Here is a 16,531-nt window from a genome sequence, read left to right as displayed (position 1 = left end):
CATCAGTTGTATCTGTAGGGCTGAGATTACTACATCATGTGTGTTTTCCACCATACAGATGATGAGGGATGCTAGCGGGCATCTCAACTCTCCAGAAATCAAAACATCATTCAAATAATTTCCAAATGGCTCCTGTTATATAAAACCAGCAATTCTTCAGAATAACCAGCACTCGATGTGGCTTACTAGAGCCATTAAATAAACTAAAAATTTCCTACTTCTTTAGGACACAGAAGAAGGCCCAAAGACTTTATTTTTCTTTTGACATAGCATCTGTAACACAAGCGAGCATGTTAGGTACTCACATAACATACAGCTTTACACCTGGACATTTTATGATACAGAAGACATTGTTCCAGAAACTAAAGAAAAAATGGAAAAGTGTTAATCCAGATGTTTGGTAACACAGAGGCTGGCACTTGGTAAAACCCAGCATTTTCAAAACTTGCAAAAGAAAACCTCAAGTAAGCAATGACTTAGAGCAGGAAGTTACCATGTCAATGCCTATGGATTAGATTTCATTAATTACCTTGTCACAAACTGCAGTTACCCTCACACAAGCTCTCATCACTGATTTTCAAGAACAAGTGTCTTTGAACAACATCAAAAGGAATCTACTTTGACATTTTATTCTAAGCATTGAAACTGGTGTTTACTTCAAAGTGGGGTAAAATAAGCCATTGTTCAAAACCACAGACCAGCCTGGTATAAATCAGTAACAGATATACTGCAAGATTTCCTTTTTTTAAAAAACATCCAACTCCACATATTTTGAGTAACAGGTATGTTAAAATAACCAGTCAGACTTCATTCAAATGAATTAGACAACTTTTACTAAATGAAAAAACCTACATTTAAAATATGCATTTAAAACAAAATGGAATTAGAAAAGAGACTCAAATCCATTTTAAAGAACTTGCTCACTGTGTCAGAAATCAATATATCTCTTGTATTATATAATGTGCCAGTTCATAAAACAAGTTACTAGAATCTTCAATTTAACATTTTCAAAGACAATACTGAAGTCAAGAGTTTTACATCTACTGATGCACATTTAGAATGGTATAAATCTGTAGCCTTCCCCCAAAGAATCTTACGAATTTAACAGTATTCAGTAAAAGCTTTTGTAGTTGTGTCCAATAAGTATTGCATCCTAAAGCATCACAAATCTGTGCCTTTCATTTATCTTACTATATATTTTGTATCTTCTCTATATCTTGCCATTTGCCAATGTTAACTCTTAATAAAGGAGAGAGCTGAAAAGAAATACTGCGTAACTCTTGAGCACGTACAGAAATTATTGCTACTATAGTACACTACAAAGCAGAAGTCTATACAATAGTATATGAAATTTGATCATGAAAATCCAAATGACAGAATCTTTAGTGTTGTAAGCCTTACTATAAAACTGGACATTCCTCTAGCATTTTCAGCTCACCACCCATCATCTAGCTTATTGTATATTGAAGAACATCCATTTAAACACACTGTCTTTCTGAAAAAGACTGTCAGGTTTCAAAGGCTTAGCAAATAAGGATCTTCATGTTCTGTGGAACTATGTAAAATGAATTTTGATGCAGGTAGGAAGTTTCCTGGAAGCTAAGCATGCCAAAGGTGTTTCATGCTAATAAAACTAAAGCCAAGGTACCACTTAATCAAGTTACCAACTAATAGGAAACACCATTTTTGTCCTATCTAAGTTGAATGAAGTGCCATTGCACAGTGTAATGTCAATAATTTAAAATAGTGTAGTGCACAAATTTATCATGTGGCAGTTTAAGTTAAAAGGTCAGGACAGGTTTTTCTGTCTTGATGTATGTTGGCTGCCAAGCTGTCCAGTCTGGGCATTTGGGACTCAGTTTGCCTTTAATTGCTACTGTACTATGAAGTCTGCATTATAACGGGGCACACGACATTATGATGAAAAAACGGGATTAGGGGGAGGATAAGAGATCAGTGGCTGTTCTAGAAAGCCCCTTCCTCATATCAATTTCAAAGAGCCAGGAAATAAGACTAGATACCATATTTGCATCATTCTAGCTACAAAATAACCAAAGTAAAAGCAATCAAGCAACAATAAGACCACATTACACAAATGGAACATCATGCTCTCATCTGGTTTAACTATTACACCAAGTTTTAACTGGGATGTTGGTCAACTTTAAAAACCGTGGTAATGTGAATATGTAGTTGAAATAGTTTTTTCCTAATTTTTTTCCTCTCTATGCTGGATATTAGAACTTGGAGCTATACTTGTTACAATACAGTGTCGCACATCTTTCTACTAGAAAAAATTAATAAAGATCCTTTACCCGTCTCTTTAAGTTAAACGTGTGACATCATAAAGGGTGTCAAATGGCTGGATGGTTTTACAGTGCACACTTATTATATACTGTAATATGGAGTTTTGTCCTTGACAGATCTGATGGTGTTTTCTACATTATTTCCTTTCTTCACCTCTTCTTCGGTGGATTAGCTGTGCGAGGTGGAGTGACTGGACGCCCAGAATTCAGTCCACCATACTGGTACTTGGCTTTCTTTTCAGATGGTTTCAATATCTTAGAGAAAATAAAGAAGTTCCTTTGAGTCAGCAACAACTAAGAACATTTCAAATACTCTTAAGCCCACATGAAACATTGTTCAGCAGGAACAAGAGGGATGAAGACGGGGCGGGGGGGTGGAAATCACATCACAACCCTACAAATTTCTTAGTTCTACATGCAACAATAATTCTAAATCCCTCTAGTTCTACCACCATGCTGAGGTGGGAAGGGGAAAGAAAAGGGGGTGAAAACACATCCAGGAAGGAACAGGGACTAAAATCTGATCAAAGCAGTCATCTTAAAAGGATCCCTATAACCATTAGTTTGCATAAATGTGTACTCCCATCACTAGGTATGACCAAACAAAACCCAAAACCACCACCCAATTAAACTTCAGATTTTGAAACGAGCTTATGGATAAAATGAATAACTTAATATCCAATGGTTTGGAAAACATCAGATCCCAGTTTTCTGGAGAAGAGTTGGTTTGCAGTTGTTCACAAATGCCTGCCTCCTGTGCAGTCCTCTCTGTAGCCCAAGAATATTGATTTACACTAACCACCAGCACATCAACAAGCACAGTAACATAGTCCATACAGCCCAACACTTACAGTCATCTTAATGCACAAATATACCATACCTGGAAGGAACACATCAGAGTTTCATCCACACTCATCATGCCCCCTGCATTGTCAAACTCTCCACAATAATTTGGAGCTGAGAATAGGGTGACCAACTGCCGTTTAGCAAAGAACTCATACCCATCTTCAACCACCTGTCAACACCAGAGAAATCAAAACTGCTTACATAAGAAATTTTGAAGAAAAAAAATAAAAATAATCTTGCGGCAACTGGACTTTCTATCAGAAAGATGCAGGAACTCATCAAAAGGTATTTTATGTCTTGACTTTCAGATAGGACAAGTTCACTCATTTTGTCTTACCTGACACTGAATGGCAGGGCAGGTAGCATACCTCATGTCTGACACTTCAAATGTTAAACATACATCAGCCTGACTGTTCAACTATGAAAATATTGAAGTCCAATTATACACTGCCAGTGTAAGGATTCCCAACATTTTATACTTTATACACAGAGCGTGGATGTTTGACCTTATTTGTTTGATGCACACAAGGTCTGGATACCACCCTCACTGCAACTTGAAACAATGAAGTTTTACTTAAATTGGTGTTGATTGCACACACCTCAAGTGTAGGTGATTTTAGAGCATCAAAAGTATAAAAAAAAGAGTGATTCTGCCAGATCTTGCCCAAGAGCATAACGCACCTTTAAAATCGTGCAAGTAGCGTGATGCATCAGCTAAGAATGTTTCTTCTTTCCCAAAATAAAAGCTTCATGTTAGAATGTAGTACAACTAGTACACTCAACCACTTACTTTCATATGTTATCATCCTTCTTTTATAGAGGACTGAATCAACTATATGAATATAGGAAATTTGCAGCAATCTCGATCAGCAATTAAGAAATCCAGTCAGCATGTGGAATCAATACTAAATCTTCTCTAATGTTTTAGCAGTAAAATTACAAACAAAAGCTTTTAAGTGTTCTAATAGTGTACCCAAGCCCAACAGTGACATAAAATAAAGAGTCCATTGTTGTTTCACAGCAGGAGGGAGCTTCTAAAATTGACTAAATAATGAAACTGAAATGTTATACAGGAAATTGAAACTTGATGTCCACCTAGCACTCTTGTTTGAAGTAACCTAATAAAAAAGTGTGCTTAAGATTGACAATGCAAAAACAGTCTGACTGAAATGTGCAGGAAGAAACACAATCAATGCCAACATACTCTAGATAGCTGAACCAAAATACTGGCAACAGTAAAAGTTTTAATGTACAGATTTGTTTGCAGAAATAGTCAAAATGCATTTAGTATTTGATGAAGCAAAGCAGAGGTAGTTTAAGCCAGAACTACCAGGGACTTGTCTACTGCTGAAACTGAAGAACTCTGTAAACCTCAAATTCAAGTCATTCTGCTCCTTTAAACCTGGAGACTTTACCTCTGATGTTCACATACACCAGTTTAACATTTAATAAGACAGTACAAAAGAGATCAATGGAGAAATCCATTGCTAGTATTCTACTCCACTGACATTAGACACAGAGTTAAACATGAGCCAACAGAAGGACACAGCCTTTATTAAAAAGATTTTTTTTCTCTAGGAATGACACAGAGCAAATTAAGTTCCAATTATACACCACTGATAAGGAGCAGCAGAGATTTTAAGAAGCAGCACGCACAAAATCCATACCTGATGAGCTCGACAGATCAAATCCAGATCATGACGATTCAGAAATTTACTGACCACATCAGCACCAAAAGTGAAAGAGACTCCACGATCATTTTCACCCCAACCCTGCACATCTTTGTCTGGATCAGACCACAGCAGGTCACAGAGCAAACCTTCAAAATATAATACAAGTGAAAATGGCAGTCTTAGGAGGTATTTTATGAAGTAAAACAGTCCTATTGTAATTACCAGATCAACTCTCCTAAAGAAAATAAGCCTTAACAACAAATGCAACAATACTTAAACTGCAACTCAAAGAGTACTGTTTGTAAACCTGGAGATCGTTTCCCCCCCTCACCACTGAAAATGCCTTGATGTGAAAAAGTTAGAGCCAAATAGTTCCCTGAAATTATCTTTTATTGTAATATTCAGTGTGCTCACAGTGAACATTTGAGGAGCTCAAAAATATTAAAAGTGCATGTGTATTAAAAGGCAACCATCAATTTCACAGCTCACCAAGAAAGCCTAGTTTGAAAGCTGCAGTAAATTTAAAAGTTCTATGCAAAGCCAGTGATAAATGCAGCAAGCAAATCTGTAGCATAAGTTTCTGAACACAAACAGCTTTGATTCTTACCTTTCCTACCATTCATGAGGACCCTTAGATGACCAAATCAAAATGTAACACAGCAACACACAGTGATACTATTGTTTCACATAGCACTGTCAGTTTGCTTGGGACCCCTGTTGACTGTTTCAAAAAGCCTCGTGACAACCAGTCTGGAATCTAAGCTAGACAATAAGCCTCTCTGGCATTTTAGCACTGGTCAAGATTTTTTTTTTTTTTTTTTTGCTGCCAACAAAAGGTCATCTAACTCCGGAGTTAACACCAGGTACTACAAAAGATTTCTCTAGATCAACTGCAATGCCTTTACACACATAGAACTTTCCATAAATATTAGCATGAGAAAGAACCAGGCTAATCCAAATACAACACAAAGAAACCATCAAACGTTTGAAAGGCATTTCACAGCTTTCCATGAAATTGTACTTTCTTTACCTGTGATGACCCATAGGCATATAAATACTTAACAGCATTGTTTCACAATCTGAAAGACCTGTCAGCAGGCTCCTTCATCTGCCATTCAGAGGTATGATTTACATTTACATTTGGTTACTTGCTAAACAAAATATTGAAGATGTTATTTCTTAAACAACAGATCCTTCAAGCTGTAATCAAGCAAACCAATGTCTGAAACCTATTGTGCAACTGGACCATTTTTTATTTACATACATTTATCAAATGATCTTTGGTGCCAGACACAACTCCTATCTATCAACAGTCCAAAATTTTATTTGTTTTTAGAAGAGAAAGAACAGAACAAGTGCATTTTAGATAATATTTTTATCCAGAAATAAACTACTGAATAGAGACAGTGCATGACAAAAACTTTAGTGAAATTTACTTCTATACTGAGGAACTGTTTTTCAAAACAGTAATTGCCCTGCAATCCCTAATGGCTTCTTACCATAAATTTCCAGCAAGTGACAGAAGTTGCTTGTCTCAGTTGTTTAGCAAGTGCTTCCTCTTCTATTCTCTCCCCAAAATCAAATAATCTTTAGGGTCATACAGAACAATAGGCAAATCTGTCCTAAGAAGTCTTTAAATTGCAGTTGAAGTTGTAAAGGCTTTTTTCATCAGGCTAGAAGAAGCCATGATAATAATCTAATCCCAGCACAGCCACATGATCATCTACCAAAACTTGTGTATCTACACAAACGTTCCCCAAGTGGCACCCCTCCACAAAGGGATAGCTTTGAAGGACTTGAAACTTTCATGGAAGTGAGACTACTTCAGTTTATTTTTAATTTTCAACAAAATTTACTTCCATTACGTAAAACTGCTTTCCTTAAATAGGTCCAAAAGATGTAGACCTTTGTCATTATACCACAGCACACATGCCTCTTATAGGACATTCCATTTTAGCTCTGACAGTACACACACAGCTATTGCTTCTGAAAGCCAATTTAACACTACAAAACACTTCACAAAACAAAAGCCTTTTACCAAAAAAATCTCCGTACTTATTTTTAGGAGGTACTAAGAAGAGAGATTTCAGTGGAGTGTCCATGGAAACAAGAATGACATTCTGTAAGGGCATTCCTGAAGTGGGGGTGGCTCAAGTAGTTTTATTTGCCTGCTGAATAAACCCATCTTTTCTAGGAATGCTGATACATGCAAAGATTGACTCGTTTGTGCTGACACAAATTTGGTTATGCATTGAGTGAATAAGTAGCAAAAAAGGACAAACAATGTAGTAGTTTATACTATGGAAACAATCACTCACCAGTCTATAATGCAGCTTAGTGTTAGGAGTGTATGTACTGGCTTGCACAGAAGTGGTGTTATTTAAGGGACAGTAGATATATTAACATTAGTCCCTGAATGACTCCCATGCATCAACATTAAGGAACACTTACAGGAAACAGAATTATTCTACTTCAATTTTTAATCACAACTTCTGTTCAAAAAAAGGTTTAGATCTTTTATCTCTCTGAATGTTAATTTCACACCATGTTTAAATCAACACGTAAAAAACTAACCCATTGTACTGCTCAACAGTCTCTTCAATTCACTAGTAAAAAATCAGTAATAAATGAGACACTGAGAAAGACTGATTAAACCATTCAAAAGAACATTTTACAGAAAGCACTAGAAATTTGCATCCAACATTTATAAACAGAACAATAACCTATTAGAAAATTTCACAACTAGTACATCGATAGATTCAACTGAAATCCCAACTGCAGTGAAGTAACAGGTGTATTTTTCAAATTTAATGAGGAAGGAGACAAATAGAGAGAAGCCCAAATACTCAAACACCCAGGAAATTTAACTCTGTTTTACTGTTTAACTTTGAACAATTATGTTCTTTGATAGACTAAAAGGTTTGTGTGTGCCTAACCAAGGCAAGGGGAACTAGCTCTTCAGGTTTTTTTATCTTTTATTAGATTTCTAAGATTTTTAAGGGGAACTTGTGAATAACATATCCAAAAACACATATCAAAAAACATACCCTACTCTGCTATGACAAACAATACCACCACATACAACAACCTTTAACATATCAGATAACACAGCCATCATAAGGAACATGGGTCACACCCTATACAAGCACTAAGGAATATTGTACTGTGAACAGAGGTTGGGTTAAATCATTACACTGCTTACACAGAAACTGATTAAACCTGTTTCATCATTAAGACCTAGTTACAGTAAATTCCATGTCACTCACCTGTGTCAGGAACATCTGTAGGTCTCATAATTCTCCGGATCTGCTCCATTGACTGGAGATCTGGAGACAGTCCTGTAAAAGTACAAGAAAACAAGTGACTCATATACGCATTTTACCTGCAGAAAGGGTTCCAGAGAACACAAGATTTGAGGTTCAAAGGCACACAGCATCCATTGTTTCCACTGCAACATAAACAAAAGGCAGTTTGCTATAAGACAATTAAGTTGCTGAATAGAGGGACAGAGAATAATGCAAGTGAAATTAGCAAGGGGCTCTCATCACCATCCTTTTAGCTATTGAGGTTGTCATCTACTGTAGCTCAGCTGCTTAAGTCAATTATAAAATCACAGTACTTTGATTGCTTAAAAAAAGAAACCCCACCCACTTAGTACAGATACAGCTATCTTTCCATAGTTTAGCCATTAACATGGAACTACAATTAAAGTATGAAATTCCAAAGCCACTCTTTGAGGAGTTTACACACCCTAAAGCTGCTCTACTTGGGCACAGAGGCAAGAAAGAGAGCCTGCTCAATGCGCTAGCATCTTAAGTCATCTTTAAATAAAAGTCCTAGGTGTCTTAAATGACTTAGGCCAAGGTATCTAATTAATAAGAAAGCTGCAAATTTGAAAATAGAACATGAAGCCCTAACTTGTGATGAAACACATTTCATATTAATAAACCATATCAATTTGATTCAGTCCAGAACTCTGAACAGGACAGAAGAAAGCTGTCATTGCAAAGGTTATTTTACATGTCATTTCAGCAGGTAAAATAATTTCAGCTAACATCAGAGTTTGCACAGTGGCAATGTCTATGTTACAAGAATAATGACAATTGACAGAAACCAAAGTATTTGATACACACTTGAGGAACATTTCTTCGGGTATAAATATTTTAGATTCTTTTTCTTGAAGCAGCCTTATGGTAAAAGCCGACTATCAACATCAGCTTGCTAAAACTGTTTTCACGCTGTTGCCTTGAGGTTGTAAAGGATGGCAGAAATCTGACATTAAACTACTTAAAGGGGGTATTAATAAAGTCTATAAACACAACAACACAGGAATAATAATACAAATTCAAGTAGACAATTATCTTTTAAACTTGGACTACCACTTCCCCTTCCCCAGATCTGATCTATCTGCACACACATTACATAGGGTCTCAGCACCACATCCAGAAACTGTAATAGGCAGTCTCAGTGAAATAAGCATCAAATTTGGGGCTTTCTTTGAAGTTACAGCTCTCAGCATTTCAGGTTGCACCCGAAATATATCTGTAATCCCTGGAAGTGTTAAAGGCCAGGCTGGATAGATTGAGCATCCTGGTCTAGTGGAAGGTGCCTTTCCCACAGCAGGGTTGTTGGAACTAGGTGATTTTTAAGGTCCCTTCTAACTCAAAGCACTCTATGATTCTTTAAAAGGAAATGTTACTACAAATGATGTCTCGACCCCATGGCTGTCCATTTTTGTGCTATTTTACACTACTGTAAACCAGCAAAACCCTACAGAATTGCCTGCAGGTTTGCACTCCTTTTTAACCATTTCCCCCCCCCCCCCCCCCCCAAGTATTTTCCTAACTCCCCTGGCACAAAAAGAAATGGCTAACATCTCAAATTCATACCTACAGAGAAAAGTCCCACATGATCAGTGTTAAGGGAAGGCTGTAAGAATGCAAACACAAGCTAAAGCTCACTGTAATGCTGTTGCCACTAAAGTAATCGCTGAAACCTACAGTGCACTAAAAGTACACAATTAAATTGTCTTGTCACAACAGCTAAGCACAGAAGAAAAACAAACAAACAAAAATCTTTCTGTATACTCAATATACTGTATTTCTGAAGCATAAACCACCTCTCTCCTAAGAGAAAACAAAGAATTCTCATCACTCCTGGCAGACTCATCAAATTTGATCTGAACCACTCTCTGACTGGGTGGAATTGGTAAAGTAAGTGTGATATGTACTACTTTTTATAGTGTAATCTTTGAATACTATGTAAATCAAGCGGAGTTAAACATCAATAAGCAGTCCATTGTCATTAATGTCACAAAAACCCCAGAATTCCAGAGCCTGAAAATATTACATAAATGCAATATTTTATGTACAAACACAACTCCCATCTCTCATCTGGTTAAACCCAGTGTGGTAAGACTAATGTATTCCATTAATATGACACTATAACATGGACTTCATTTACAGAAACTTAAACTAATCATGTAAGTGCTCTAAAGATTAGAGCTACAGAGTGGTGTCATAGCTAAGAGGAGCAACGCCGTACAGAATACAATGCAGAGAGAAATGGAGAAGTCAGGAATGGTTATGGAATAAGCTTTAATGAAGTGAGATAAAGAGCAAAGTCAGAAGTTAGTTGAGAGGACAGCCTTAAAAAAAGGACAAATCATGACATGTATGAAGAATGCGGGAAGAGAGGTGATGGAAAAGATGCAATGAAAGATCCTTTCAGTAGCATGAACACTTAGAGACAGGGATAGCAAGAGAGGTTTGGGTTACATTGTAAGATGGATAACTCAAAACAAATGCCCATCATTAGGTAAAAGAGATGACTCAGGATAGTAAGCTATTGTGGGTGGCCTACTGGGGTTGAAGTTAGGTGCCTTTTGTTTTACTATGTTATGCGGTTTTGCAAAGTTTTATTATATCCCAGAGGACAATGTTTTTAAAATAAACTATGCAAAAATGCGCAATATAGTAAAAAAGGCACCTACCTTATATCTACATGCTAGCTTCAACCTCCAGCAGAGTTGAATGGTTTGTGTTGCTGCCTCAGTGTCTATTAGAGTAGTAACATCATGAAAAGGCGTTGACAGTCCATTACTTCATTGGATCTGGAATGCAGTTTGCATAGGACTGGAGAAGAGTGGAAAAAGGGCAAAACTTATTTCTGTGCTGAACGTCCACTTCCATTTATTAGGAGCACACAGCACATTAGTAGTTTTTTCACTTCGTTTCACAGCTGCAGATCAGTTCAGAGTGGCAATAATTTCACTTACAGACTAAGCCCTTATGATTTAAGGGGCAATTAGCAATGAATGACAAAGTGAATACTGCTTTTCATAAGATCCTTAAAGCATACTATGCGCAAAATAGACTCTTGTTTAGTCAAGTAGGAAAATTTTTAATTTACACATGCCCACCCCATTTACAATGGAATTTGAAATCTTTTTTCTTGAAAAATAGCTCTCGAGGCTTCTTTCTCATAGTTCAGGTCTCAAATGCATACACACGAAGTTACCAGTTTTGTCACAGTGTTCTGCTCTACCTGCTAAAGCTGCTTTGTTTATGTGCCACCCAACCTTAAGTGTTTGCCTAGAACACTCCAGTATTTTGTTACTATTTATTCTCTGTTTTCCAAAGAAACAAAATTCAAAAACATTTGTTGACAGTAAAACAGTAATTCTTTCATGAGCTGTTTTGGAGACAAATTTATTACCTGGGTTTTTAGCCACTGATATTTGGCTACCTAGGTGCAGAAGTGACTTTATACCTCACATTCTTAAAATTATGAGATCTAGCTTGTAAGATAGATACCACTTCTTAAAGAGAAGAGAAAATCACCACATGGCTTGAGAATAAAAGATGAGCTGTAACCAAACAGGTATTTTGACATGTCAGTACTACCCAGAGACAGGCAGACCCAAGTGTATTACTGCATTAACTACGTTTTTACAGGGACTTCACAATATCTCAGAGCATATTATCCGTAAGACCCTGAAAGCTTATTCTAGCAGGCACTGAAGGCAGAAGCTTTCAATACAAGATGCAAGAATACTCCAGACCATTTTTAAAACACATTACATACAGGCAGTGCTCTTGAATTGATGCCAGTATTTAATAAAGGCAGGATGGTGATCCCATGAGCCTGCAAGAGTCTGCTCAGGAACTCTGGGCCACACACTGCTTCTAATTCCAAATGGAGGTGTTAAACTAGATGCTTCAACTAGAAATTAGTGCATTCATTTCCACTAATTTCCATCTCACTGGCAACACAGGTGTGACATCTACCAAACCATTTCTGGACCACTCAGTGAAAGGCATGAAGTTGCTTATTAATGGAGGCAATTACAAATACAGCTGCAAAAGGCAGGATGGCTCTTACTACAAATAATTGCAATTCTTGTCAACTGTTTGACACTGCAAGCTTCTGAAAACATGTTAAGCATCACTGCCTGTAAAATCATGGCTCGGCCTGTTCTACAAAGGAGGGAGCCCAAGTAAGTTCCAATATTCAGACAAGTCACAGCCCTTGGTAAGATCAACACCAAACATTTTTTTCAACACACCAATAGGGCAGCACTGGGACAGGTGCCCACAGAATGTAAACTGCCTAGCAGCAAAGGCTTTATGGAGTTATGGAATTTGTTAACAAATGTCTTGCTTCAAGCTGCAGGCTTGACTGAGTGACCTCAGAGGCCCCTCCCACCAAACTGTTGTGAAACAGTTAAAAAGGTCAAGAGTATAGAGGCAAAGTTACTTGTGAAAGCCTTTCTTCACTGCCAGGGATGCCAATGTTAGGAAGACTGCACTGATATATAGTAACAGCAACAAGTCATGTGGCAAAGTAGGCAATAATTCTACCATTAGGTAACCTTCAGAGAGGGATACATTGATGGGAATACTTACAGATGTACCTCCCCCTCAGGCACAAGAGGCCCACTTGTATCAGGTAAGAATGAGGTCTACTGACAAGTGCACAGAAAAGCATGACTTTACAGACAACACAAGGTTAAGTAACTCCAGCTAAATATCAGGTACACACAGCCACACGCCATTTGGTATTGCATTAACCCAAAATCAGTTTAGATATAGCCTTTAAAAGCAGCCATCAGCTTACCTCCATGACAACAGAAGATCTTCTCATCCACAATGGCTGCAATAGGCAGACAGTTAAAACAGTCTGTGAAGGTCTTCCACAGTTTAATGTTAAATCTCCGCTTGCCTACAAAAACAGTGTGAGACATTAGGAAGAGAAAACTGTTTTTTAAAGCCAACCTACAATACAGATCAGAGCCTAAGCAAAAATGTTAGCAAGCCTTCTTCATCGGATTTTATTTCTGTTAGCACACTTAGGTCTCAATCTCTTACAACAGCATTTCAAGGACAGCAGAAGAAAAAATAGTAATGCTCCAGAGTGACTTTAACCTTGACTTAGAAAGTATTTTTAGAAAGTTTCAAAGCAGGTTCACAGGATATTGAAATCCTTGCAATACAAGAGTCACTACTACAAATGCTTCCAAAACACAGTATTAGTCTATTGTAGTCTTTCAAAAGTAATAGATTTTGCTTACATTCATCATAAAATCCATAGATTCGATTGATGCTAGCACACTCATGATTTCCTCTTAGGAGAAAGAAGTTTTCCGGGTACTTGATTTTATATGCCAGTAATAGGCAAATTGTTTCCAGAGACTGTTTGCCTCTGTCTACATAATCTCCAAGGAAAAGATAATTCGCTTCTGGTGGGAATCCTCCATATTCAAATAATCGAAGCAAGTCTGTATACTGACCATGGATGTCACCTGAATTACAAAAAAAAAAAAAGTTTACCATTAGTGCAACATAAAGACTTACACAAGTCAAGAACTTCAGCCAGCTAATTAGTTTTTATTCAGTGGTATTAAAAAAGGCACTAATATTATCTTTTAAAACTGGTACTATACCTCACAAAGGTAAGAACCATGCTAGTATCAAAGCTGAAGTACTCACAAGATATAACTAACTCACCATATCTGCAGAACTGCTATGTCAGGTGTGATGCCAATCTGAAACCCAAAAGCTACAAAAGTCTTCACAATAAAACATAAGCTTTCTAACCAAGCTTTAAAAGCTTTAATTCATTCAAATTAAAACAAGTTCAGAAAGAAAATCTCTAATTGAACAGGTATATGACCAGGAAGCAAATGTATCATGAAAAAGTCACATTACTTACTCCAAAAACAGATCAGTAAAGAATTCAAACAAACTGGTGAGAAACTGAACATTGCGCTGGAAAAGTACACTTATTTCAAAGGTCAATTCCCATAACATTGCTGTTACTAAGAATCCCATCCCTCAGCATTTAGACTAACTCCTCCTTTGATGCATGTAACAAATAATACAAAGACTGCCATCCCTTACAAGATACTCAACCCTGCAGCTTGTTCTTAGGAAAAATACCTGTCATGTTACTCTTCATACCGCCAGCTTTAAAACTAACTAGGCTTTTCACGGAACAGCTCTGTGTGGCATTTACACCATCACAGCGTATCACATCAGAGCAGCCAAAGCTAAACTATCCCTGAGCTGTCCACACAGGTGAAGATCCCAAAACTGCTCTATAGTAAGTTGCAGCACACATACAATGTATTCCAGCTGGCTGGAAAACTCATTACCAGAGTGATGGTAATGGATTTACTGGATGCAAAACAGATATGCCAAGAGCCTTCAAGTACAAGCTGTATGCTATCTAGATTCAGTACCTCCTGGTCCTGTACACTAAGCACTACACAAATGTCTTTTCACTACTGCTGCTTGTTCAGTGACAAAATCCTGACTTTGCTCAGCAGAGTTATTCTCCAGTAGAACACAAGCTACTATGGCCTCAAAAGAGAAAAAAGAACAACTCACACAACTTTTTTTATCTTAAAAATGAAAAAAGGTTCCCAAACCTATGCTCTCTGGTTCAATTCTTAAATCATACAGTGGTAAGAAGAGTACATGCTATATTATATTTCTTCAAAACTTCCATGAAAAATGCAGTACCTCCTCTGTTAGGCAGCATTCTCCCATAACTACTTCTCACTCAGGGAGAAGAATCACTTTCCAATTGCCTTTTAATAAAGGTGATCAGTATCTACTACCCAATTTCAGTCACAACCTGAAGCTCCATCAGACGGGCTAAAATCTCTTCCATGCATGTTGCACCAAGAATGATTTGTATTCTAATTGATATTTAGAAGTCTCCAGGTCACAACCTGAAGAACGCAGAGGACTCCTCAACAAATCACTTCTATGCTGAATCTAGTACTCCAGAACCATGTTATGAAATCCCCAGACTTCAGCACTCATAGGATTAACTACCAAATAAACACACTACAGAAAATATTATTATTGAGTTATCTATAACTACTTTCAGTTATAGATGTACATCAGATGCAAATGCACTTAATGGGTAAAAATATTTTAAAGAAACAATTTTATAAAGGGACCAAGGCATTTACCATTTCATTCAGGGCACTTAACATTTTAAAACAGAGCTTCAGGTGAGCACAAGTTGAAGTCTACCAGATATAAAGACTTACATTAACGACCATATCTATTTTAAAACGGACATTTACATAAGAGCATCTTTCATCTTACATTAAAATACAGCCATTTGAGATGTAGAGCTTATTTTGAACTGACTTGATTGTAAGACAATCCTATAATGGTTCCTAAGGCATTGCCTGGACACACAAAAGTAATAGTTCAAAGCAGTACCAGCTGCATATTTTGCTTTTGGTGAAAGCAATCATCTTTCTTTCACTTTTATCTAAATGCAGCTTTGACAATTGCTCTAATATTAAATTTAGATGCACCTGACACTTCCTGGTACTTTCCCTGTGTTTGGAATCCAAACTAAGATAACAAATGCCTTATTTAACTGTGCATTAGCTACACTGATTATTGCACACCTAACAGTCCTTTGAACTGCCTCCATCTAAGCAGATGAGGAAGAGCTAACTTTGAAGTAGGCCAATTATTCTTTGCAGACCTTGACTAACGTACAATCTACCCGAGTTTCCATGCTTTCTTCACCTAGGAATACAATAAGACTACACAACAGTGAAAAGTCTAAAGAAAACACAATGTGATAAAGTTGCATTTTGCCTTCAACTTTATGTCATTAGGCAAGCTGGGCTGGTTTTTCCTCCCCACCCTACCAAGCAATTAGTCATTTAAAAATGACTTTGCCATTAGTGGGTAATTGTGGGTTTGGCTGTTTTATTTTGGGGTTTGTGTTTTTTTTTAATTGGTAATATCCTCTCCTAATGTAAGAAACACTGCAGACATTGCATCTGCTAGGAAATAGTAATCTATGTTTGAACATGTAAGTAGTAACAAATACAAATACTGTTTCCCCTTTAATATTATGACACTTTAATCTAATTCAAGGAATTTTATGCTTTCAAAGACTGCCTATTTTTACTACGCACGTTGAAGGATGATTACAATCTAGTATTTACAATACCTTTTAAATATTTTTTTACAAGCTTGTAGTTACAGTGTACTTTGAAAGAAGTCTAGTATCTTGTAAGGGCTTAATGAGGCAAAAAGATCTGTTATTGATGCTTCACAGTAATACTGATGTTTGTTAAAACATGCTGTAAAGCTCAAGGAATTTGTTACATGGTAAGTAACTAAGCCTAATTTAAGTCTGCATTCAGTTTTACTTTCTTAACTGAAA

At 36.9% G+C, this 16,531-nt stretch overlaps 1 protein-coding gene across 1 annotated transcript in view; it reads right to left on the bottom strand.

Moving 5' to 3' along the window:
* Nucleotides 1-218: 218 nt before the first annotated feature.
* Nucleotides 219-16,531, bottom strand: part of PPP1CB (protein phosphatase 1 catalytic subunit beta) — a 29,693-nt gene continuing 13,380 nt past the window's right edge. Inside the window, exons 3-8 of the mRNA XM_066316056.1 lie at nt 13,395-13,625; nt 12,941-13,045; nt 8,089-8,160; nt 4,817-4,968; nt 3,184-3,318; nt 219-2,558 (exon numbers count right to left, since the gene is read on the bottom strand). Of these exons, the coding sequence (XP_066172153.1) occupies nt 2,454-2,558; nt 3,184-3,318; nt 4,817-4,968; nt 8,089-8,160; nt 12,941-13,045; nt 13,395-13,625 (800 nt within the window). The 3' untranslated portion in view covers nt 219-2,453. The remainder of the gene's footprint in view (nt 2,559-3,183; nt 3,319-4,816; nt 4,969-8,088; nt 8,161-12,940; nt 13,046-13,394; nt 13,626-16,531) is intronic.

The sequence above is a fragment of the Sylvia atricapilla genome, chromosome 3, assembly GCF_009819655.1.
Source record: "Sylvia atricapilla isolate bSylAtr1 chromosome 3, bSylAtr1.pri, whole genome shotgun sequence".
Taxonomy (NCBI): Eukaryota; Metazoa; Chordata; class Aves; order Passeriformes; family Sylviidae; genus Sylvia; species Sylvia atricapilla.
Note: the sequence above shows the minus strand (reverse complement) of the source record. Positions and strands in the feature narration are given on the sequence as shown.